The sequence below is a fragment of the Herpailurus yagouaroundi genome, unplaced genomic scaffold (assembly GCF_014898765.1).
Source record: "Herpailurus yagouaroundi ecotype Mexico unplaced genomic scaffold, PumYag 159, whole genome shotgun sequence".
In the NCBI taxonomy this organism is placed as follows: domain Eukaryota; kingdom Metazoa; phylum Chordata; class Mammalia; order Carnivora; family Felidae; genus Herpailurus; species Herpailurus yagouaroundi.
The window spans coordinates 15,371,110-15,395,864 of record NW_024412400.1 but is presented as its reverse complement, the minus strand read 5'-3'; the positions used below and the strand labels follow the sequence as shown (position 1 = coordinate 15,395,864).

Here is a 24,755-nt window from a genome sequence, read left to right as displayed (position 1 = left end):
AAAGAAAGAAAGAAAGAAAGAAAGAAAGAAAGAAAGAAAGAAAGAAAAATCAGCTGTGGGGACTTCCCTCTGGTTTTTGAATGAACCAGAAAGGGAAAGAATGCCACCTAGAAGCCCAGTTGGTTGGCGGTGACAGTGGGAAGGAGAATGGAGAGGCAGAGATAGTCTGTGAAGTCGTGTGATCAAGCAAACATGAAGACATGCTAGAAGAAAGGGAACAAAGTAGAAGACATCACCCTATTTGAGCCTGGGGACTAAGGGGTGGCAGATACTAACAGACATAAGGAAGGAGATGGGAAGAGTCTAGTGTAGGTTAGAGAAGACTCGATCTGGGACATACTGAGCTACTGCTGGGATATTCACTTGAGAAAAGTACAAAAGACCGTGGAAAATGACGTGAGAGCAAAAGATTGAAATCTGGGAGTTGTTGACTTGAAGGAGATTTAAATTCAAGGCTTGGAAGTGAGAAGACACCACGGGAGAGAATAATGTTTAAATGATTGGTCATGGTCATGGTCGTTTTTAAGTTTTTACCTTGACAAGTAACATATCAATCCAATAATTAGTATTAACAATTTAGGACTAAGTCCCAAACTCTGTTCTGGGAATAACCCTTTTATTCTGTGCAGTGGGTAGCATTAGACATTCTATTTAAAAAATAGTAATAATTTCATGGCCAAATTCAAATCAGCTTGTAAAATAATACTTTAAACAGAGTTTGACAATTGGTTTTATCATAGGGCCCCTCAGAGCTTTGAACACCCCGCCATGCATTATAAGCCTCCAATGGGAGAACTGAGTGCAGTTTTTCCCAAACATCATTAATTGAAGCACACTTCTTTTCACTGAATATGTATTAACTCCCATGGATCACCATTGGAGAAGCACTGTTATGACGTATAGGAAAGAGAGAGAGGGTCTGTCACTCTCTGAGAATGTTGTTGTTACATACTCAAGAATTTGCCCTTCATTTACAAAATAAACACTCCCCGCTTCGGCCCCCCATGCTCCTATGGAGACTGGAGCAAGGCTAGGAGATTGCTCACAGAATCAGGGTCCTCCCTATATTTCGTTTGGTCATACCAATGGGATTGCTCTAACCTGAGAGTGTCAGCTGCAGCAAACCAAAACCACAAGTTACGCATGCGCATACCTGGGCTTAACGGTTCTGACTACTAACCTGAGAAGCAAATATGACGGCACACTTGGATGACAGCAACACCTCCCGAGCACCCTGTCAGATCTCAGCATTTTCTCCCTGCTCACAAGCCACAGAGTCACAAGACTGGCTTCTGTTCTTCTGAACCCAATGACCTGGAGAAAGTCCCCAAGTCAATCTGACCTTCAGTCCAATGTGCAGTATGTGAACAAATGTCCTTGTTCTATTCCCTGAGGTTTTCCTTTTTTTAAAAAAGTGATACAGTAATATAATACAGATAAAGAGTATGTTCTTTAAAAAGGGAGCACAGTGCAACACCAAAATAGATGCCGTTATGCACCACTGTTTTTGCAATGGCCGAAAACGTCAGTGACGTTGGATGCTCTCATCCTACACCTAATCAGCAACCAAATCAATATCGAGCACACTGCAGTGAGCCCTTAACAGTGAATCACAAATGTGATCACTTTACTCCTCTGCTTAAACTCAACAGTGGTTCCACACTGCTCATTTCTGGGTCATGATTTTAGGCCCCTCTATGTGCTGGCATCTTATCTTTCCAGATGGAATAGCAGTACTCTTGAAAACCTTGGTAGGTTCTATTTGTAGGGGATAAGTAAGAAGAAAATACAAGAGATGTTTTAAAGTTTCCTACCTTGGAGTCTGGAAGCAAGGTAGCGCCATTAAAAGGATTAAGAGTTGCTTCTGAAGGTTCAAAGTGAGAGGAAGGATCAAAGAGCTCCATTTTAAAGTTACTGAGTGGAATGCACCACCACAGTGCTTCTCAAACTCTTTGGTCTCTGTGTTCCTTCACACTCTTAGAAATTACTGAGAACCTCAAAGAGTTCTGTTTATGTGGGGTATATCTACTTATCATATTACAAGTTAAAAGTGCGAACGTTTTAAAACACAGGAGGAGTAGACAAGCACACGTTCCATCAGCCATCAGAGCTGTGACATTTTCACGCATCCCACAGCCTCTGGAGAACGCCACTAATATATGTAAGACAGTGAGTGTGAAAAGTCAAACAACACTGTGGCATTATTTTTAAGATATTTTTGGCCTGGTAGAATCCCTGAAAGGGTTTCAGAGATCCATAAGCCGTCCCCAAATTGCACTTTGAGAACAATTACACTATTGTGTCATCCATATGGCCGTCCAAAATACTCCTGGAAATTTGTGACTTACATGAAGAGAAAAGTTGGAGACTGGAGGTATGTACTTGTGAGCAAAAAAACAACAATGCCAACAACGATAGTTGAAGCCAAGAGCATGGGAGATAGGGGAGAAGATGATGAAAGAAAAGAACTTTGGATGGGGAGCCTGGGTTGCTCAGTCGGTTAAGCCTCCGGTTCTTGGTTTTGGCTCAGGTCACCATCTCGCAGTTCGTGGGATCAAGCCCCGAGTTGTTGGGCTCTTTGCTGATAGTACAGAGCCCGCCTGGGATTATCTCTATCCCTCTCTTTCTGCCCCTCCCCTGCTCGCTCTCTCTTTCTCTCTCTCAAAATAAATAAACTTGAAAAAATAAAGAACTTTGGGAAGGTTCACATTTAGGAAGGCAGGGTCAAGAAAAAGAGCAGTAATACAGAAAAACACAAAGTGCTAAGGAAGAGCTATGGCCTCCTGGGAGCGGTGGAGACAAACGGAAAATGCGGTGAAGCCTGTGGGCTGCTAAGGGAGTTGAGAAATGCAGGTGCTGGGATAAGGTCACTCAGCCTGCCCATCTTTTTACTGTGGTTGCTAAGATAATTGTACTTAGGAGCTTTTAAGATTTTCACTTCATCCTCGATAAACAATGTACTACGGCTTCACAGTAAAGTCCAGGTGGCCATTTCTCTGTATCCTGCTTGGGGTTCCTACCATACTTGAAACCTCAGACCATGTGTCTCCCCTTAATTGCGAACAACCCTAAGCACTCCATATTTTCAAAATGGCTTCTCTTTCATTCCTTCCAGGTTTTTTTCTTGCTGGAGTCTCCATTAAGCATATACTGAAGTCTCTGGCAGGCAAGATCCAATCTCTGAGCTACCAGTTTGCAACCTCTAGATCAAGGGATGCTGACTGAAACATGGCTTCCAGGGAGAACCCTGTTCACAAGAATTCAGTGTGAAAGCAATACAGCCCATCAGTTCTGACAGAGAGGAAGTGGGTTCAAGAGATATAGCCTGGCCTCTCAAGAAATGTAGTAATGAAGGGAAGGTGAAGATTCGAAGGGACATCTGGGTCCAGGAGAGGACATTTTTACAATAATAGAAAATAGAAAGGGAGACACTGACATAGAAATGAAGAGAATAGATAGATGGGTAAGCCTTGGCAAGGAGGAGGGATATTTCTTCTGAGACAAGAACAACATAAAGCTTCAAGGTAACCCTAATATTTCAAGCAACAAAGAAGAGATAATAAGAGAGTTCCCACTGGAATGGCTTTGGTTTTCCCAGAAAGCAGACAATGCTGTAATTTGGTGAGGATGACAGGGTCAGGAGGGGATCAGAGTATGAGAAGCAGACAGGGTTTGGAACAGCCACTGTGGCTCCTGCGGCACAGACTCAACAAGCGAGGAAAGGAATGCCTAGCATAAATTACTGGCATAAATTACAGTAAACCCCAGCAAAGCTTTGTGACTTCGGCCAACAATTCTTGGCAACTCAAGATATTCAACAACCGCCTGAGCACACGCTCTTCTTTGTGGAAAGAGTGCCAGGAGGAGATATTCAGAGACAATACCCTTCTATGGAAAGACTAGAAATCGGGGAAGGACTTCATTTTAATATGTGTTTAGTCACAAAATCCCATAAACAATGAGGTCACTGAATTCTTTCCTGGAGAGAGCAGGGCAATCAAACGTGTCCCGATCCATCAAGAACTAGACTAAGAAAGGCAATACTTTGATGGAGATCAGCAGAGTAGGACACAACGGTCATCAATTTTCTAAACAAACAGAAAATCTCTGAGGCAAATACTTTGCTAACTTCTATAAGTCAGAAAATTAGAGCCCCTGCTAAAAACCTACCTTCATGAGAGTGAAAGGAGATGTTATTAATAATTAAGTGGGAACAAGGAACACATACTGGGACTGACCCGGGCAAAATGGAACACGTGGTCCACCGTTATGACATACGCTGCACATAGAATTGCAAACGGCCCTTCAGAAATACATGGAATGCATAGTTCTGTACGGCTGGTCATGGGAAAAAAAAAGGATGCTCTCTTCCCAAAAAAACTCTGAGCAACCAGGACAGAAAGCCATCTGGAGAATGCCCTGAGTCACACAGTCAAAGGGCTCACTAAACTATAATAGCACAAGGCCAGCTTAGAATACAGAACGAAGAAGTGGTGATTCGTCTAAAGGAAACAGGTGGCACCACCATGAATCCTAGAAGACTCAGATCAGAGCGGGCTCTGTAGCTGACTAGTACGAAACGCTTTTTTTAAGTGCTAAGGTTGGAAAAGATGGTTATTGGGGTAATGAAGAGGAATGCATTCCGACGCAAACAATTCATCAGTAAAACCAAATCCAAAGTAAAAGATCTTTGGAGTGGCCTGAGCTTCCTAGTAGCTCATCAGGACAGGGTGTAAAAGGAGATGCTTCTTGGGGGGGGGGGGGGAACCTTTAAAAAAACCAAACACGTATTTAGAATAGGAACGTTCTAAATATTTAACATTGGCAAGCAGTAACAATAATGACTAAATAAGCGATCTTGAGGCTTTGGAACAGTGGTTCTCAAACTGTGGTCCCCTGACAAGAAGCGTCAGCTTCACCTGGGAACTTACTAGAAGAGCAGATTTTCCAGCCCTCCCCAAACCTACTGAACGACCAGCCGTGGGGATGGCCCCTAACGATCTGTAGGTCGTCCATGTGTTTCTGACGTACACAGATGTTTGAGAACTGCTGCTTGATGGAAGCAGCTGTCTACCAGCCGATACAGAAGAAATAATTTTGAAGGTCTGGGTGAAATGTTAGGGAAGCTTGTTTTTTAGAGCCTCACTGCTAAAGCACTAAGTCCTTGCTGTGCAACGTGTGGGCCATGGACCAGTGGCATTGGCGTCCTCTGGAAGCTTCACAGAAACGCAGAGACTCGGGCCTCAGTGTGTACCTGCTGAATCAGAATCGGTGTTTACAAGATTCCCAGTGGATTCCTGTGCACATTAAAATTTAAGAAACACTAAACTAGAGGCAGCAGCACACTCAAGTAACTAGGGAGAGGGGGGAAAGTTTCTCGGCCTCGCAACCCTCATCAGAGACCAGCGGCAGGTCCCGTGCTCACCTCTAACTTAGATGTGGGCAAGGGCCTGGGCTCTGGAGCAGCTGCTAAAACTGCAGGCTCTGCCTTTCCCACGGGCTGCCTCGGGAACTCCCTGAGAAGGCCCCCACTTGTCACTGCTGACTTTGACCTAGGGAGCTGCTTAGCCTTGAACACACTCAAAGGTGTGGCCCGAACTGCCAATGGTTTAAACACACACCAGAAGTCCCATCCACTTAATACCATAGTTAATACAGCAGAAACATACAGATTTGTTTGTCCCTATTAAATTATTTCTCATATCTTTTTAAATAGCAGTTGAGATACCTCCTAAATTTGAAAGCTATTGAGTTGTGAGACAGAAAAAAAAAAAAAAAAAAAAAAGCTAACATGATCCCAGATCTTTACTTCATCTTCATAACAAGTAAAAACTACCTTTATTTTTTCCAACCAACCTGATAACATGGATCCCTCATTAGTAGTCTCAGACAGATTAATACTCTCAGAAAGTGAATAGATGGGGCTCGATTAACCCACTCTCTGAAAGAAGAAAACAAGAGAAAGCATGTTTGCCAGTGTTGAAGAGGCCAGCGTGACAGTTCATGAACAACACAAAACAGTGCAGGACAATAAGGGACACACAAAGGAATAGCATTAGTTTATTTCGAGCATAATCTACAACAAGGACTATTATTTGGTACCTGAACACTTAATCCATGTTAGCGTGAAATGCATAGAAACTGCCATCATCACTTGGTTCATACTGCCCGTGCTGACTGAGGGGCAGCGCCTGACCAAAAGAAATAGCTAAAAGTTCCAATAATTAAATTTGACTTAACAAGAACTTACGCCCTAATAACCTAGGATCCATTTGAACAAATTATATGCATACATTTTAAGAAAAATATTTTTATTTCATTCTTAAGCACATTTACTTACTAATGGTGTGTGTGCTCCTGTAAACAGTAAACAAATTCTCAAGCCTTGTGATCAGATTGGATACCACCACCTTCTCCTCTTCCACCTGCTTTTCACCTCGTACTTGCTTTGTATCATAACAACCATGGAAAACCCAGCTTCAGAAACATACGCCATCATCGAAAGGAAAGTAGCCCAATCTTAATATGGAAATCATACAGCACCTTGAGTAGTTGGCACTGTATCTGACAGATATTGCATAGCGTTCTTCTCCTTGAAAATTTCAAACACTCCATGACACCCTGGGGGTTCTCTGTAGCCTCCAGGGCACTTTGGTGGGCAGTTTGGGGAACACCGTGAAAAAGCATTTCCTTGGATCAGTTTCCCCAGAAGCAGACCCTGAGATGAAGGTTGGTGTACAGGTGAATGCCTAAGGACGTAATCTCAGGGGAGACCATGGAGAGTGGGGAGCACGAAGGAGAAGGGGAAAGACAAGCACGGGCACCATCTCAGGCAACACTGTCTCACACGGTCCTCTAAGCTAGCCCAACAGTGGCGCTTGGTGCAAATGTTAACAAAACACTAAAACAAAAAGTGTCTGTTATTCCATAGTTAGCCAAGAAAAACTGAGGAAGATAAGGAAAGCTGTTCCAGACTAGAAGCCACATAACTTCTCCCACCCCCACAGCTGGGTTAGTTATGCATCCAGCAAGGTTAGGATACTTTAAAGGTCTGCCCCTCGGTCAAGTGGAACATTTGCTTAAGCTGTGGTCCCAAGCCAACCCTTGCCTGGCCTGCCTCATATTAATCCTTAGCATTGGTGGTAGAATACAGCTTCATCTCCTCCACGGTCCTGAGAAATTCAGCTCTGCTCCCAAACCTGCACATCTCAAACCTGAGTGCATGAGACCGACCCTCCTCAAAGGCAGGACGAACATCTACGGTCACTGCCACTGGAGGTGTCACGCCCCACCCTACCTCCTTCCGCTCCACCCCAAACCCCTCACTATTCCTTCCAGAAGGAAGTTGGCAAATATGCTTTTCCCATGTTCTTATATTCCCGGGGATGTCTGAGAGCTCCTGATAGGTTAGAGCACCCCCCATCCCCCCACCCCACCCCACAGAGGCCTGGCTGCAGACAGAGGCCGAACAAGACGTCCCAAAAGCATCACTGGCTGAGAACTGCTCTCCCCGCCATCACCAGGGCTCCGGGCAGGAGCTGCCCACCACACCCGCCATCAAACCCTGGCCCTCCTCTCGCCCAGGCACCATGACAGCGACACCTTTGCTACGGAGGCAAAGCTCAGTTTCTGAGAATAAAGGCAGGACTCAACCCATGCCGGTGCCGCCAGCCAGGCACAGTTAGCCAAGGCCGTGCCATCGTTCATCCCGACTTCCCTGCGTTGAGGAAAATACTGCAAATTTGAAATGCACTTTGAATTTAAAACAATCACCTATGGGGACACTTATTCTGAGACTCCTATTTCAGACAGAATACCTCTAATCTTTATAAATAGGGAGAGGGCACATGACTACTTTCCCCTTCAGGTGCTGGGGTCAGCTAAAGATAGCACGGAGCCTGAACTGGAGTGCAGAGATCCGACATCCCAAAGACCTAAAAGAAATAATGATCAAGTTGCAACAGCTGCTAAAAACCTAATGAGGTTTAATGCTGATTGCTTTTCATTATTTAAGAGGAAAAGCCATGAGACATATCAAGAGGTGATTCAAGCTACAAATATGTGTGCACTGGTATTTTTCCTGTTAACTATATACAATCTTCATGAGGAAAAGCCATGACGTTTGCAATGTTTTTCATATTAAAATAAATACAAAAAGCTTTTTTCCCCCTATTTCCTCCCCCCTGTAAAAAAGAAAAAAAAAATATGCCAGGATAGGCTTTTTAAACTTATTATTATTGAAGGAGTAGAAATAAATGAAGAGCTCCAGAAAAGTCTGAGTTAAAGGTTCTGTTCCAAGCAAACGGCATTTTTTGTTTTGCAATTTTGGGACTAAAGCCCAAAGCTATTAATATTTCTACGTGATTCTGGCCTCTGCTGTTATAAATGTAAATAGAATTCCTGGTGTCTGAGTCCTCTGGCTTCTGCTCTCTGAGCGCTGACCTCTGAAGGAGCAGTTGTTCCTTCCTTGGCTCCCAGCCCCTAACCCCCCACAAGGACGCAGCACATGGGATGGAGCCCTGGTATTCAAGAGGAATGGCGTGTTCTGTAAGATGATATATATCTCTGTTTGCCAAGAGGTGGGGGACTAGGAAACACACGACTTAGTGCAACCAGAGAATTACAGAGAATAATAGCGGCAGGCCATAAAGACGGGTGCTCTCATTGTATCGAGCCAGCAACTGCAGCCCGGAGGAACCCAGAGGCTGGCCCAAGGCTGCACAGGAGAGCAGAGCTGGGGCCTGACTCCTGGGTCCCTCCCCGCCCCAGCACCACTCCAGGTCCCACAGGCGGGGGTGACTGCAGAGACAGTGACTCTCCAACACGTACACTGTGGGAGCAGGAATGTTCAGCACAGCAGCCGGGGGTCCTCTGGGGCAGCTCTGAAAAAGCTGTCTGTCTGCAAAGACAGCGTTTCCCTGGAGGGTATGTCCCAATATAGCCGCCGCACAGCAGCGGATTCATGAGCGGGCAAATATTTATCCCCTCTTGTGACTGAACTTTTGCCACTTCTTTCACAGGACTATTAATACAGAACAGCGTGATCAGCTCCCACGGCCTTTGCCCATGACCACCTGCCACATCGCTTTCAGCATCACGCTCCGCTTTCAGTACAAAACAGGAAGGAAAAGTGGCACGGGCAACACAGCAACTGAAATGTGGTCGCAGGGCCTTCACCGTCTTGCACAGTGGAAGCAACCCGTGTGTGATGTGAGAGCTCCGTGTAAAAAGCAGTCACGAAGCTGCGGTATTGGAAGGTAAATACCACACAGGACAGCCAAATGGTCTGACGTCAGCTGAACCCAGGGACGGATGCACAAGCCAGAGGTTCACCCTAGTCCTCATTCGTAGCACGCTTCGCTCTCTTTCTCACTCAGAATAAGTGGCATCTTCATGGTGAGGTGTCATTTAAACTGCCCCTTCCATTAATACACAAAATGACAACAACAACAACAACACTTTCACCTCTGACTCAAAATTTAAGAGTGGAGAAATTCAATCAAGCCTGTTTCAAAATAAACATTATCTCGCATTCATACAACAGAGCCCTGTATTCTTTTTGGAGGGGGAGAGATGTTAGAAAAGTAAAATTCACATCCAAATAGCCGTGGTAAGACTTAGAAGAAAAAAAAAGTATGCGTGAAGAAATTAACTACAAATGAATATTCAAGGCATCTTTACCGGCTTATTCCAGTATTCATAGCGGGTCTTTCTTCTTCCTTTGTGTTTCCCACTAAATTTAGCCCCAAATATGCGCCCAACCGGAAGTCCATCCAATGGGTTATGCCAGTCCCTAAAGTCAGAGAGATATTGAGCAGAAGGGACTGCCTATATGTGTTTCTTCTACACAGTTGATGGAAGTTTCAGAGGTAGAATGGTTTCAAATATTTACTCATCACCTACTGGTAGCCAGGCATGGTTACATGCCCAGGGTAAGGCAAAGGACAAAACCGTGCACTTGTGTTCATGGAGCTGACCTTCTAAAGGGAGAAGGGCAATAATAAAAACAAACAAATAAAACTTTATATGAGGTGGTGTATAATGGAGGACAAGAAAGTTTAAGGGTTTAGACAGTCCAGGGGATACTATTTTAGGGAAGTCAGAGAAGGGTTCTCTGGGCAGATTAGCATCCAAGTGAAGTGAGGAGTGAGTCTAGGTCAGAACAGCAGAAGAGTTAAGTATATAGTCCCTGAGCAGGAGTGTGATTGTTTGTGCAAGCAATAGTAAGGAAGTCCGTCGGGCTGAAGCAAAGTGAGCCAAGACAAAGTATTAGGAGTTGAAGTCGGAGAGATGGCAGGAGCCAGATCTGCAGGTCTTTGTAGAATAAGAATAGGGACTTTGGAATTTTTATTCTGGAAAGCCACTAAAAGGCTCCAAGCAGAGAACTAATATGATCCAACAGATTTTTGAAAGGATCCTTTAGGTGGCAGTATTGAGAACAGTATAGGGAATCGGGGATCAAAGCAGGGAACCAAGTAAACTTACTGCAATTGTCCAAGTAAGAGATGATGGCAGTTTGGACCAGGCAATAGGTGGGGAAGAATAAAGCTGAGGGAGGGCAAGTTGAGCAAGAAAAATCAAAAGTCCTGTTTTAGGCATGTTAGCTTCAAGATCTCCAAAGAAGAAAAAGTCCACTAATCACTATGTAAAACAAAAGATGAATTGAGAGTAATTATACACAACTTATAAGGCACAGTCTGTCAGAGCAAAGCTCTCCAAGTGTTTGGGGATTGGCTGATTTTAGCCATGGAAATGTGGTCTCTAGACTGTATCTGGAAGTCACTGCCTGGTTCTCAGAAGGTCATGTACTCATGGGAAGCTGTCATTTATTGGTTTGGCCACGTTAAAATTTGTTCCAGTGGTTGCATGTGGCCCAAGAACAAGCAGTGCTTTCCTGGGAAGGCTAGAACATTTTAATTTCATACCTGGTAGATATCCAAGTGATTGATTTTTGCAATCTATTTCCAAAATATGCCACATTTACAGTAGATATTTCAGAAAACGGGATGTAAAATAATAAGGACACCAACTTGTTCTTATTAGAAAAGTGATTGCATTTTTGGAGCAAAAAAGTCATGCTAAATGGATCAGGTGGTTCTCTTTTAACTGAAATGGCAGAACCTGGTATATATACTTACTTCCTCAAAAGTTGCAATATTCTGGCAATTGTAGAATAATCATACCAGGAAGAGAACAGCTAAGTGAATCCACTTTAAAATAACACCAAACATATTAAATAGCAGGGAGCAAGTTGCAATGAAAATCTTATCTTAAAAAATAAACTAAGACATATTTTATTTTACATTTCACAAAATTTAAGTTATAACCGCAACTCTGCCCTAATAACTAGAACAAAGCAAAAATGGATTCTGCTGACATTTTGGGGCACACTTTTTCTGACCAATCACATAACATGATCCAACATCCTTGAATTCACTTTTGGCTTCGGCAACATAAAGAGGTTCATTTTTGCAAATATATTAGAAAGAGTCATCAATTTTTCCTAAAGGCCTCTCCTAACCTTTGTGGTCCAAATGTACTTTTTTGAAGTCCCACCTTGTCATTGTCCTCGTTAATACCCCTTCTTCAATTTGTCAGTGGTCTAATTATGCTGGCGCCTCATTAGCCAGATTCCAACAGTTCAGCACTATAATTATTTTTTTAGTATCATCAGGATATTCTACATCTTTAGCCACATTTGCAAGTTCATTTCACAAGAAAAACTATGTTCTATTTGCACTGTATTACAGGATCTGCACATCATCTGGCAATCAGCAAGGAATGGACCAACAAAGAGGGAGCTCAGAGGAACAGACACACAGAAGAGATCCTTGAGTAGAGGTCCATTTTATAAGTAGTTATAAATATGCCAATATTTATATGGCATATGCCAATGGGCTATGAGGATATGCCAATGTTGTGACAACTTTTACTTTCCTATGCAACCTCATAACAACCTGGTCTTGGATACCCAGCACCCTTTGTACTTTCCTGGACAGGCAGGTGAAATGGAAAGGGGGTGGATTTATTTTCTAACTAGACTCTCCAATAGATGACATTATGGCTGAATGAAAAGTTGGAAGATCAAAATTTGCTTTTGTACTCTGCCATGAGTCAAGATTTGTGACCATGTGTAACCAGGAGTAACCTCAGCTTCAGGGATGCTACTTTCACTTGCCCTCTGAGATGTACCACGAGGTGTCTGCAGTGCTTACTGTGTTACCTTATCTCACCCTGGATTAACAACTCCCATCTCATTTCAGATGCCGCCTCGCAATCTTCACTTCTGAGAACAAGGGAGTAATCATAGGCCAATCTTGGGAAATGCACCCAGAAAGGAAGTATCTAGAAGTATGGTTTAGAGGAAGACTGCAGTGGGGAAGAATGAAATAGAAGAACAATAAGAACAGCATCACTGGGGCATAAACTGACAGAAGACGTGGAAGGGCTCACACTCCACGCATGACACAAAATTCCAATCAGCTATATCCTCAGGGTAAAACTGAATGGCATAACATCCTGAATGTGTCCAATCTCGTCTACAGCCTGAATTGGACCAAAGACCAAAGTCCACACCCCTCAATCTCCCCCAGTCTTTAGGTGTAATAATATAAATAGTTTATATCCACCATATTTTCCCTTGTATCGGGATAGTGGATAATTGTTTTGCTGACCAGAGTAGATGCTGAGTCCCTAGAAGAAAGGGATCATGTGTTTTATTCATCTTTGTATTTTCACTCTCTCTTCCTTCCCCAATGCTTATTCCCTCTCTTCCTTGCACACAGTAGATATACAAATGTATTCAAATGCATTGAATCCAAGCTTTCCAGCCAACATTAAATCTGATGTTGGCAAAGAAATAGGATAGGAAGCTATACCAGAAAAGTCCCTGAGATGTAATTCTTCTGTAAGTCTAAATTTAGAGGGGGGGGGGGAGGGGAGGTAATTCTGACTATCTTAGCAAGGTCATATGGGGTGAGGAACAATGGAAGACCTTTACACTTAAGCCATCTTTGACCCAACCTTGCTTTTAGAATAGAACTGAACGTAACAATCCATCAGCAGCCAAAGGATGACATAAAAGGATGCCCTTGATGTTCAACATTCCTAAATTCCTTCTCGTACTATGAAGGCAAAGAGATCTATAATCATCTCTTCCTAGTTTGAAGATTTCCAGGGACTACTCATGTTGCAAGCCAGTAATTCCATCCAATCTAAGATGCCTCATTAATCACTAAGAATTTGAAAAGGTCCTGACAAGAGATCTCTTAACTTCAGAATTGTTAAGATCTTTTCAACTGTTGGATGCCAACCCTTGCCCAATTAGTTTCCCTAACAATTTCTGCATCTAGTGCCCTCAGAGTGGGGACACAGTGACATCTCTCACATCTTTAATTCTGGAAGTATTCTTCCTTCCTCAAAGTACTGACCCAATAAATGGTCTATGAGACATCCGTTGAAGAGTCCATGAGAGCCGTCTTCACAATGAATTAAAGAACGTCATTTCCTAATACCATTTCAGGCATAATTATTCTGCTACTAACCATCGTTGTACTCTGTTAGAGCTCAGGGAGAAAACAGTCCAGGGCAATTTCAGGGCCTTTGTAGTGTTCATTAATCTTTCAACAATCTGAGTATACTATCAAGAACTGAGCAGGGACCCGATTCCATAGCCATGATAAAGATTTTAGGCTTTTTGTATCATCTGAACCAGTCCTATAATCCTCTGCTTAAATCAGGTACAAAGACATAATAGATGCAGTCCCAATCCTGGATTGCTTTAAACTAAACAAATGTATTTGGCAGCCACTGTCCAACCCTTGAATATTTAATACCAAATAAGCCCCTTCTAAAGATCAAATCGTTAGGCTGCCACTTAGGCATGTTTTGTAGCTGATTCATCATGGAGGACCCACCGGGATACTGTTCTATTTAAAGTCAGCTATTGCACTGGACCAAGCCAAAGTCTTATCTTGCTCAAGGCATTAAATTCTTAATATTTCTCCTATTTTCCAACAGGAGTAATTTTTTCCCATCTCACTGGGGCAGAATTCAGATATCTCCATCGAGTCACAAAGCGATGCAGAAGATTCACGGTTCTTTATAGGCATCCTTTCAGCCGCTGCTTGTCAGGAGAGGGCCTGGGCCTCCGGGGAAGAGTAGAAGGCAAGGTCCTATCCATGTAACAATGCTGGGAGCCACCTTCGTAACTAGCAGCAGCATAACCAGCTCTCACTTCAAGCAGCCCAGAATGAATAGAAAATTCAGTCCTGACTACGATCCAGCACTAGTCAATGGCTCACCGAAGACGCCTGATGTTTGTGAGACAGAAAGAGGTCTTGCTAACCCTTCCCCATAGTTCCAACACTGCACTTGTGTTAAGACAATGAAGATCAATAGAGGGAACATTTAACTTGGTCCCGAGAAGAAATATCATCATTGGGCTGTACTGGGGGGTACACATTCATCCTTTCCCCAAGGTCAAAGCTGGGGCAGCCCATTTAATCAGTCCTTGTATCAACTGAAAAAGTGTACCATGAGGATGTTGGCCAGGGGATTACGCAGTGTCTGTTTCATAAGGACCCTGGAAATAAACTCCTGAGTATCCAAATTCATAGTAAGAAAAATAAGAAAAACAGTGTAACATGGGTGTTTTCCCATTTTACCTCATCTGTCACAAAATTTGGCAAAATTCAGTATTTAATCAGAGTGATTTTGATGAGATCACTTGCAATGCCTATTCATTTGCCTCCTTCTAAATGATATTTGTTCTGTTTTATCCTTTAAGTATGTTGTATCCAATCTCATAAACTGCTTCAAACCATATGCTAAAAATAAGATATATAAGATATGCCATTCATGTGTAAATTGTTGGTCTTTTCTGCGACAGTCTTACCTGCATATGAGTCTATTTTTCACCAAGGCTGTAAAGATCTCCTGAAATAGTTTATGCTGCGGATGTTTACTGAAGTTTCTCTCATTCTTGTAGTTTATACTGAGATTAAACAAACAGAAAAGCATTTTGTAATAAAAATTATTTAGCCTGTCTCAAAGTTAGCAATGCAGGCAAAGATCATCTATATTCATGCAAATATTGAAGGATTCTCAGGATTTAACACATTATTAAAGGCACATGTCCACTGTTAAAAAAGGATTAAATTATAAAGCTAATAAAGATTATAATCAAGCATATATATTTCATTTTACCATTTAACTAAAGGATTCCCTATAAACACTTAATAGCTAAACTTGTTCAGAAGGAGGAAAAGCGTATGCAAAGAGAAAGAATGATTGGTGCATATTATCTAGACACCGCATTAGGCTGTAAACAAGTTTCTGTGGTTGTTGATTGTTTGCATATGGCGTGTGTGTGTGTGTGTGTGTGTGTGTGTGTGTGTGTGTGTGTTTAACAAAGTCTGGAGATATCCCATTTTCGGCTTCTTTTTTCTGATATTACAACCCATTAAAGAGGTTATAAATACTACTTTAAATTATAAATTCCACTTTAAACCTGGGAGAGGATAAGAGATAATGCACAAAATGGTGGCACTGCTACAAAATATATGTTATTTTTGTGCATATTAAAATAGACCAATTTTAAGATCTAAGCCAATAATCTGGAATTACATGAACACATCACCTCAAAGGCAAGTACTATAGCCTTATGTTGTCATTTGTACTGTTCTTCCTTTGCAGTCTTTCACTGGTCATTGGACAGCGTGTCCCTACCCTAGCCAGGCGAGGGCATTCTTAGTACATGGATACCAGTAGACTGAATATGTAAGCATTTTTAAAGAATTTAGTGTTCCTCACTAAATATAAACCATTTACTGTCGTATGCCTTTTGTAGACTATTAAATTCATTGCCATAAAATGACAGGGAGAAGAAATCTAGGTCAAATAAATAAATGATCATTCTAGAATATTCATGTTGATATTTCATACCATTCATTATTTACACAGCACTTAGTGCCAGATGACCTCAGCACATTGTAAAGCCGAGAGACCCAGCTCCTGGAAGGGGAGTGGCCCACAAAAATGTGCAACTTCTGGCAGGTCTAAATGGTGACAGGACAGATGAATGTGGGTTGCCAGTTTCAAGGTGAAAGGTGAGGTGTAATCCCTTCAACTGAAAACCTCAGTTGCTTTGACAACCACAGTCCTTAGCCACCATATCTGTTCAGAGCAACGGCTTCTTTTATGCCTCCTCATTGCTGGCAAGGCATGGACAGACCAAACGCTGAAGACAAAGCCTGGAATCAGCTGAGCCAGGCCAACAACTTGGAACCATTTCCTCATAGAACAAATGCCGGAGGTGTCTCAGCAAGGTGTCCTGAAACTCCCACGTCGGTTCTACCTAAAGCCACTAAGCTGTTATTTACACACTATTTCTGGGAATGGTTTAAACACTGAAATTATTAAGAATTCCCATGGTAAATTCTGAAACACTTGTAAATTTTAGCTCCCGTGACAAACAAAGTTTTGGGCTAATTAGAATAGGTTGTTGAAGGCAGGGGAGATACTGGATTCTTACCTAAAATTTTCAAGTTCAACAGCTTCTGTGGACTCATGCCACTGACCTCGGGTTCTGTGTCCACCCACCTTGATGGCAGGCTCAGACTTCGTCATGCTATTTTGGGCACTATCGAAGTTAATGGCTGGAAGCTACAGAAATAGAAGCACGAGCCCGTGAGGATAACAATCCAGCATAGAATAAACAAAGTAACAAAATGGGGGAAGGGGTAATTGGAGGCCGGATAAAGGGAATGAGTTTTTTCCCAAAACAATAATTAACATGATAGCCAAGTCAAATTTAGGGGTTTTCCAAGATTTAAACATCTTTGACTTAAACATTTACTCTTTCTGCCTTATGCTGTTTTATTTTTCTTCATTGCTTGTAACGCCACCTGTCATATCTTACAGTTATTTATGTATTTTCAGTCTCCCTTGATTATAACAGCAGCTCAACATGAACCAAACTTGCTCGTCTCAGGGCACCTGGGGTTTCAGTCCGTTGAGCGTCCGACTCTTGGTTTAGGCTCAGGTCATGATCTCACAGCCAGGAGATTGAGCCCCAAGTCAGGCTCTGCACACAGAGAGAGGGAACCTTCTTGGGATTCTCTCTCTCCCTCTCTCTCTCTGCCCCTCCCCTGCTTGCACGTATGCTCTCTCTCTCTGAAAATAAATTAACTTAAAAACAACAGCAGCAACAACAAGAACAACTAGGGGCACCTGGGTGGCTGAGTCGGTTGAATGTCCGACTTCAGCTCAGGGCATGATCTCGCAGTTTGTGGGTTCGAGCCCCACATCAGGCTCTGTGCTGACAGCTCAGAGCCTGGAGCCTGCTTGGATTCTGTGTCTCCATCTCTCTCTGCCTGTCTCTCTCTCTCACTCTCTCTCTCTCTCAAAAATAAATAAACATTAAAAATTTTTTTCAACATGTAGGGGGGTAGTTCTGGGGAATCCCCAGCTCATGCTGTGAGGACAAACAGCCCTGTGGAGAGAAGCCTCCCACCCACAAACAGCACCCATTGCCAGCTATGTGAATGAGCCACCTTGGAAGCGGCGCCCCAGTTGATGTTGAAAGAATCATGGCTAGTGGGCACCCGGTGGCAGAAACCTGAACCAGAACCATCCAGGCTAACTGCTCTGAATTCATGACCTGCAGAATAGGTAAGACACAGTAAATGATCGTTGTTTTAAACAACTAAGTTTTGGAATGATTTGCTATGCAGTACTGAAAAATAAATCCACCACAGAATAAACTACGAATCTGCAAGTCCATATGATACAAATAAATAAATAAACAAAACATGCCAGAGAAATATAAAACCGTGCCCCACATTCTGGCCGCATTAAACCGGTCACTTGTCCCAGAAACTACCCTAGTGTTTGACTACTCCATTCCTGGGCATGTGCTGCAGACTGATTCCTGATCACCTTTCAGGGCTCGGCTCAGCCTCCTGGTGAGCACCCGCCTGAGCCTTCCCGGCAGAGCTGTTCACTCCGTCCCTGGTGGCGTTACTGTGTGGACCTCGCTTATAGCACCTATCATGCCTGATACCCACCTCTGCCTTCAAGGTCAGAGTCCCGTGGGGTGGGGGAGGGGTAAGCCAGCACGAGAAGAGGCTGCAAGTTGAGTGAACCAGGGTTTGTTGTGGCAGAAAGTAAGGGAGAGACAGGGTGGGCCACGGACCAGGATGCCAAGAGTATTTCAGAGTATTCCAGACAGACTTTTACAGGCTGCAAGACAGAGGACATCTGTGTGTACTCCAGAAAATGAGAGGTACCTGAGCAGCCTGACTAGCATGAGCGGAAAGAAGAAAGACTACAGGATGAAGCACAGAACTTTCCTAAAAATTTGACTGTGTCACTTCTGCTTGGAAATGTCAACATTCCCTGTTGCTTATGGGCTCATACAAAATCGCAGATGGGCCTTCAGACGCTGCCCAATTTCCTCTAGTATTATGTATCACTCCTTCCAATAGAAACATCCAGTCACCATTTTGCTTAAATGCTTGTTATTTTCCTTGCTTCAGATACCTGATTATTCTACTCATTTCACCAATAATACCTTTCCACCAATTCCACAGATGGAAAACCAGCCCATTTCTTCAAGAACCATCTCCTTCCCTGTGATCTGAGCCAAAAGTGGCCTCCTTATGCCGGTCAAAATCCATATACCTACTGTCTGCACCCTTCATTCAGGATTCCTGTCTTGCCTGGTCACATCTATAAATGTCTTTTCCATACCTTATCTCTCAGAACACGAACACTGTGCCTTATACCTTTTCTTTCCACAGTATTTATCAAAACTTCTTCTATTTCGGGGCAATTAACTAGTCTGTAATTTGTTTGTTCTTCATTTGTTCTTTCTTCTATCTTTTTTACTTACTGCAAACCGATTTCTCAGCTCCCCGTGGCCTTGAATGTGGGGGGGGGGGGGGGGGAAAACTGAATTCCAGCTCTTGGCAGATTACTTCAATATTTGTGAAAACCTCTGGTGAAATCTCCAGATTTCATTTCACTTTGCTTCAATAACCCTGGGGCAATTCCTTTCCTTGAGTGATTTGTTTTACCAGGTTAGGATTATTGTAACCTTGTTATGACGAAGGGGGCTCCTCTGTCCCCTCAGTGCGTCTCTGTCCCCAGTTCTGTCACACTGTGGGACTGTCCCACAAAACAGCAAACTCTAATGTGGTTAAGCAAGACACACAGAGATACACAGAGCAGTCAAGACAAAGAACGAAAGTAGAACATTGGGACACAAGGAAACAACAGGGAAGTGACTTGGCTCATTAGAGATTCAAATAAAGGACACTCAGTTCTTTGCAATTCTCTGCCTAAACCGCAAAGCAAATTTCCTCTGCAACAGATTAATTGGCCATTTTTGGTCTATTTGCAAATAACAGGCCAGGTCTTGTTAGAACAGAAATTCAGGTGAGTGAGCCTTAATCCCAAATTACCCTTTTCAAATTGACTGCTAAAAATCTCAGAGCCAAACGTGTGGCCCACTTGCTTATTTCGATGGGCATTTCTGCCTCACTAACTACTTTGTCCCTGACCCTTGTTCTTCTTTCTTCTTTGGTCTTGGCTTCAATTTATCATAAATTGTCATACTCTATGTATATCCATAAACCTCCTTACTTCCTTCTCTCACAAACAAGATATAAACAAATGCTGGATTTGTTCTTTCCAATATCGTTCTTCTCCATATTATTTTACTATAAAGAGAAGAGGGTGTTCAGAATAACATTTATCATTGCTAAATTAAATAGAATTAGGAATGAATTTTGAGGACCTCAGGACCTTCATATTAGTGAGGACATTTTCATTTTTTCTTAGAACCATCTACTTTCTGAATAATTCAAGGATTACAAATATGCATTTTTGTACATATGAAACAGCTGACAAAAAGCTATGCCATGTGAACTTGTCAGACAACAGACTGCAAATTCTAAAATTTGTTAAAGAAGAAGAAACTATTAAATTCACTTTAGTTAACCCCTCCAAGTGTTAACAAGGAAGTGGTGTTGAAAGGGGATACAATAGATCTAGTCAGCATGAACTTCAAAGTTGGAAGATTAGAGGCAAAAACAAAAGAAAAAGAAAAAAAAAAAAAAGACACCACTGGTGTTTCTTTTACCCTGGCCATATGGTTATACATGCTCATGATGTAACTCAATTTTTAGCCACAATTCAATATGAAAAAAACTGACCAAGAACTCATTGAACAAAGGCTACAGTAAACCAGAGGCAAAGTCAAAGTTGCTGGCATTGGGAAATATATAGTCTGGTCTGGAAATAAGACACGTAGACAAGTGTTTCCAAAATGAGGAAGACTATAAGGCTACAACTGTGGGCGGGAAAAGACGCTTTGGGAAGACAGAGATCACTTCGAGAATGCAAGATAAAAGAAAGCTTGTTTGCAGAAGTGGTGTCATTAGATTTGGGTCTTAGAAATAGATAAGATAGTTTAAGAAAGAAATTTGGGAGAAGGACAAATTTGGGAGAAGGGATTACAAAAGCAATAAATAGAAGTCTCTGACATCATGGTTACATCTTAGGATGGACAGGGAGAAAGATTGGGAACTACAATCAAAACCATATGCTGAGTCACCTTGCTTACCTTCTAAAAAAGAATGGATGTGATGTGGGGCAATTGTCCGTGAAGGCTTGTGAGTAGCAAGCCAGGGAGAGTCTTTTAGCAGAGCAGAGATAGACAAAGAGAAAGAGTGACTGCTGACACAGCTGGATGGGAAGAAATTGCTCCTGGGGGCCATAGCACGAAATAACAGAGAAGGATTGATAGGTGAAAAGGTATTTCACAACCGTGTTTACTCCGAATCAAAGATTATCCAACTATTTTTTGAACTGGAATCTCATTTCCCAAGTCATTTAAAAGACAACTCAGTGGGGAGAGGCATATATTGCGAAGATGTAGTGTTTGGGCCCAGACCTGTATTCCAGCCATCAGCTGGCGGTATGATCTCAAGAAAGTCACTTAATTCTTTGTGCCTCAGTTTCCTATTCTGCGAAAGCAGAAGTCGTGGTCACTCAACGGGGTGATGCAAATAAAGCACCAGACGCATGGTAAACGTTCCCTAAACAGGATCTATACTATTTGGCCTTCATATGCCATCAATTCACTGGAAAGTCATCCTTGACTATAAATAACTAGATGAAAATGTTGTGGTTCTCTGTTAGTTTGATGGATATAACAAAATCCATCAAGATTCCTACTATACAAGAGTTCTTCAACAAATTTATTTAGACAAGTATGACATAGTAGACTTTGGTGCCAGGTCACTGGGATTCAAGAACCATCCCTACCATTAGAGGTGCTAACTAAGTGTCTGCTGTTGTCATTATTATTAGCATTGCTGTGCTGTTCTCCAAATCTTCACAGAGAGCCTCTCATCTCATGATTCTCCAAAGTCTTACAGAAGTAAAACCAAAAAGAAAAGTTTAAAGATAAATTCAAGCAGAGGTACCATTCTTTCTCCGTCTGATAAAAATATAAAAAAGCTGGGGCACCTGGGTGGCTCAGTCGGTTAAGCGTCGACTTTGGCTCAGGTCATGATCTCATAGTTTGTGGGTTCAAGGCCCACATCAGGCTCTGTGCTGACAACTCGGAGCCCAGAGTCTGCTTTGGATTCTGTGTCTCCCTCTCTCTCTGCTCCTCCCCCACGCATGCTCTGTCCCTCTCAAAAATAAATAAATATACATTTAAAAAATTAAACATATATATATATATAAGCTATCAGAAAAATAGCCAAATTGACTCTTTTCCCCTCTGAATTTTCAGTGAGATAAAGTTTGCAGCAAACATCAAGAGTCGTGCTCTAGGAACTGGGTAGCATGAGGTGGGGTGGAGGGGAGAAGAAAGAAAATTCAGTAATTTGTGTTTTGGAAAACATCAAGTTCCCAAAACTCCAAAGAGTCAAACGGTAGGCATTCAATAGAACAGTATACTGTTTCTAGACTGAAGAGCTTTGATAATTAGGACACATGGCAATAAACAGAAAATAAAGAGAAGAAGAATGAAAAGGCTGCAGATGCTGAATTCTGGCAGGACTGAACCAGGGATGAGAGAAACAGCCAGATAAAGAAAAACAAAACATATAAAAGAACAAAGAAAAATAGATACACTGTTCATAAAAATGTTAAATTAATCCCTTTGGAAACATGTGAGTTCTCTTTTATCAATGCATGCACATCCTTTGAACATACTACCTGTTGTTTGCTTGATTGAACGTTCAAAAGGCAACGAAGTCTTTTAAGATCTGAATAGTCCCTAAGAGAAAGAATAACACAGTGTCAACCAACCAAAGATTCCAGGTGAACTAGTGGCACCCACCCATGGTGTCGCCCTTCGAGGCCTGCCTGTATAGACTGAAATGTATCCATTTCCTTTAAACCTCTAGAAATGAGCAAACCTTTCAGTAAACACCATAACCCAGAGTAGCCCTTCTCAAAGGTCTACTCTGTTTCTCAAATAGACTCAGTAAGGGGTTACCTGGTGGTGACTCCTTGTTGTTTTTTATCAGTTGATTTTTCTGTGGTCTTCGCCTTTTTGTCTTGATCAGGCATTGTAAAACATCAATGCCCCAGAATTAACATGGCATTCCTTTCAAAATAAACCAGAGGGGAATACTTTAGTTGGAGTCTGTGCTCCAAAATATTCTCAGGCGAAAGTCACTTTATAATACTTAAGTAGGTAAAAGCTAACATTTATTTCTGACACAACAATAAAAATGTTCATATGAATAGCATTTATTATTTATCTTTCAAAGGCCTTCAGATACATTTAGGGCATAGTTTATAGGTATAATAGCCCATAAGCCTCTGTTTTCTGAGTCATTCTCAGTTTCAAATATTCTGACCCACTGTCTCAACAAATATACGTTTCTGCTTGTCAGGAAAAGTGCCCCCATTAGGGATTTCCTAAATATACATCTATAAGCAAATACCTGAAGCCCAACGAATGTTTTTATGCCATCCTACTTGTCTTTCTCAACAAGTATCCTTAACTATATGCTGCTAATTCAAGGAGTTCGTCTCCATCATAGGTGATCCTTCTAAGAGCCTGGAAAAAGCCCCAGCCATTTGCAAATAAGTGTTACAGTGTCAGAGGTAATACACAAAATTTCACTGGATTTCCAGAATTCCTACTGCCACCCCAGTATCTTTCAAACTGCCACCCCAGGTGAGTCAACTGTAGTCAATGAGAACTCAGCAAGAATTGGGTCAGTCCTGCACAGCCCCTGCACTCACTCAAACATCCTGTCAAAAGCAAGCCAACAGGCCCAAAATGGAGTCACTTATGTTAAGCCCCAGGTCACCAAACTTAATTATATTTTCAGCACTCCCAGATATGAAAATTTAAACTAGCCAATCAGGAATCACCACATCAGCATTAATTAAATAATCTGCCTGATAAACTCATGCTATACCTTTAAAGAAAAGTAACCTTGCAATACCCAATCCACTTTTTGACCAGTGTAACTTCCTTGTTCTTGCTCCCTTCTGCCTGTAAAACTCCTAAGAGCTCCTTTCGATCTGCAAGAGTGTATGTTGTCCAATTCATGAATCACTGAATAAAGTTAATAAGATCTTTTTTTTTTTTTTTCCAGCTGAGAAATGCATTTGTTTGTTTGTTTGTTTCAGGAGTAGAATTTAGTGATTCATCACTTATATATACCACCCAATACTCATCCCAACAAGTGCCCACCTTAATGCCCATCACCCATTTAGCCCGTCTCCCCACCCACCTCCCCTCCAGCAACCTTCAGTTTGTTCTCTATCTTTAAAATTTACTCAATTGAAGTTTGTTTTTAAACAATCTGGACAGTGAGACTGGCCAGCCTGGGAATACAACCCAATAGGCATTTCAATCTTCTAGATAAGTTTTGCTGTCATCATGGTCACTTTTCCCAGGATAAATTTTAATACTGTTTCCCACATCCCCTCAAAAGATAAGTAAGGAATAGTACAGATTACTTAACCAACGAACAGAAGGCAACTTATTTGTTTGCTCTTTTTTTCCTTAATCAATTTCTGATTCAATTGTTTTAATTTCCAGAATAGAAACAAAAAGTTGAAGATACCCATGCTTTCAATTACATAGCAAATACAAAATTAAATATACTATCAGTTTAATTTGATTAGATGTAAAATTTTCCAACTATGCTTTAATGCCACAGCTTGACTTCAGTGTTATTTTCAGGCATGAAAAAGCATGTGTTACTGTCTTATAATCGCATGCCTCCATGTATTGTGAAATCGATGGTCAAAATCCAAGTGTTTCAGAGATATTTAAAGCAAAAAGGAATGTGCCAATGGGTGTTTCACTGCAACAGAATGAAGCAAAACTTCAGTTAAATGTGCAAAGACAGTTTAAGGATTTAAAAATTATTTTTTCCAGTATAGTTGTCATATTTATGACAGAGTTGAGCGGGAATTAAGAGTTGGGGATTGGGGCGCCTGGGTGGCGCAGTCGGTTAAGCGTCCGACTTCAGCCAGGTCACGATCTCGCGGTCCGTCAGTTCGAGCCCCGCGTCGGGCTCTGGGCTGATGGCTCAGAGCCTGGAGCCTGTTTCCGATTCTGTGTCTCCCTCTCTCTCTGCCCCTCCCCCGTTCATGCTCTGTCTCTCTCTGTCCCAAAAAAAAAAAAAAAAAAAAAAGAGTTGGGGACCAAGGCTCTCTTCATAGATGCACACCAACAAAAGTGCAATATAATATTTTAGAATTGT

The 24,755-nt window shown here is 42.0% G+C and overlaps 1 protein-coding gene and 1 long non-coding RNA gene across 17 annotated transcripts in view; one reads left to right on the top strand and one right to left on the bottom strand.

The window, feature by feature from the left end:
* Positions 1-12,633, top strand: part of LOC121033574 (uncharacterized) — a 26,466-nt gene extending 13,833 nt beyond the window's left edge. For both annotated transcript variants that reach the window (XR_005791999.1, XR_005791998.1), the window contains 3 exons: positions 9,021-9,257; positions 11,751-11,841; positions 12,264-12,633. This is a non-coding gene — a long non-coding RNA (uncharacterized LOC121033574). The remainder of the gene's footprint in view (positions 1-9,020; positions 9,258-11,750; positions 11,842-12,263) is intronic.
* Positions 1-24,755, bottom strand: part of NEK10 (NIMA related kinase 10) — a 230,833-nt gene that overhangs the window by 190,983 nt on the left and 15,095 nt on the right. For 10 of the 15 annotated variants that reach the window (XM_040480008.1, XM_040480012.1, XM_040480014.1 and 7 more), the window contains exons 2-6: positions 22,520-22,630; positions 22,237-22,297; positions 16,535-16,665; positions 14,897-14,995; positions 5,857-5,941 (exon numbers count right to left, since the gene is read on the bottom strand). In XM_040480008.1, the coding sequence (XP_040335942.1) occupies positions 5,857-5,941; positions 14,897-14,995; positions 16,535-16,665; positions 22,237-22,297; positions 22,520-22,593 (450 nt within the window). In that variant the 5' untranslated portion in view covers positions 22,594-22,630. Of the gene's footprint in view, positions 1-5,856; positions 5,942-7,817; positions 7,935-14,896; positions 14,996-16,534; positions 16,666-22,236; positions 22,298-22,519; positions 22,631-24,755 lie in introns of those variants that run through there. The other 5 variants (XM_040480016.1, XM_040480019.1, XM_040480018.1 and 2 more) reach the window with 5 other exon arrangements.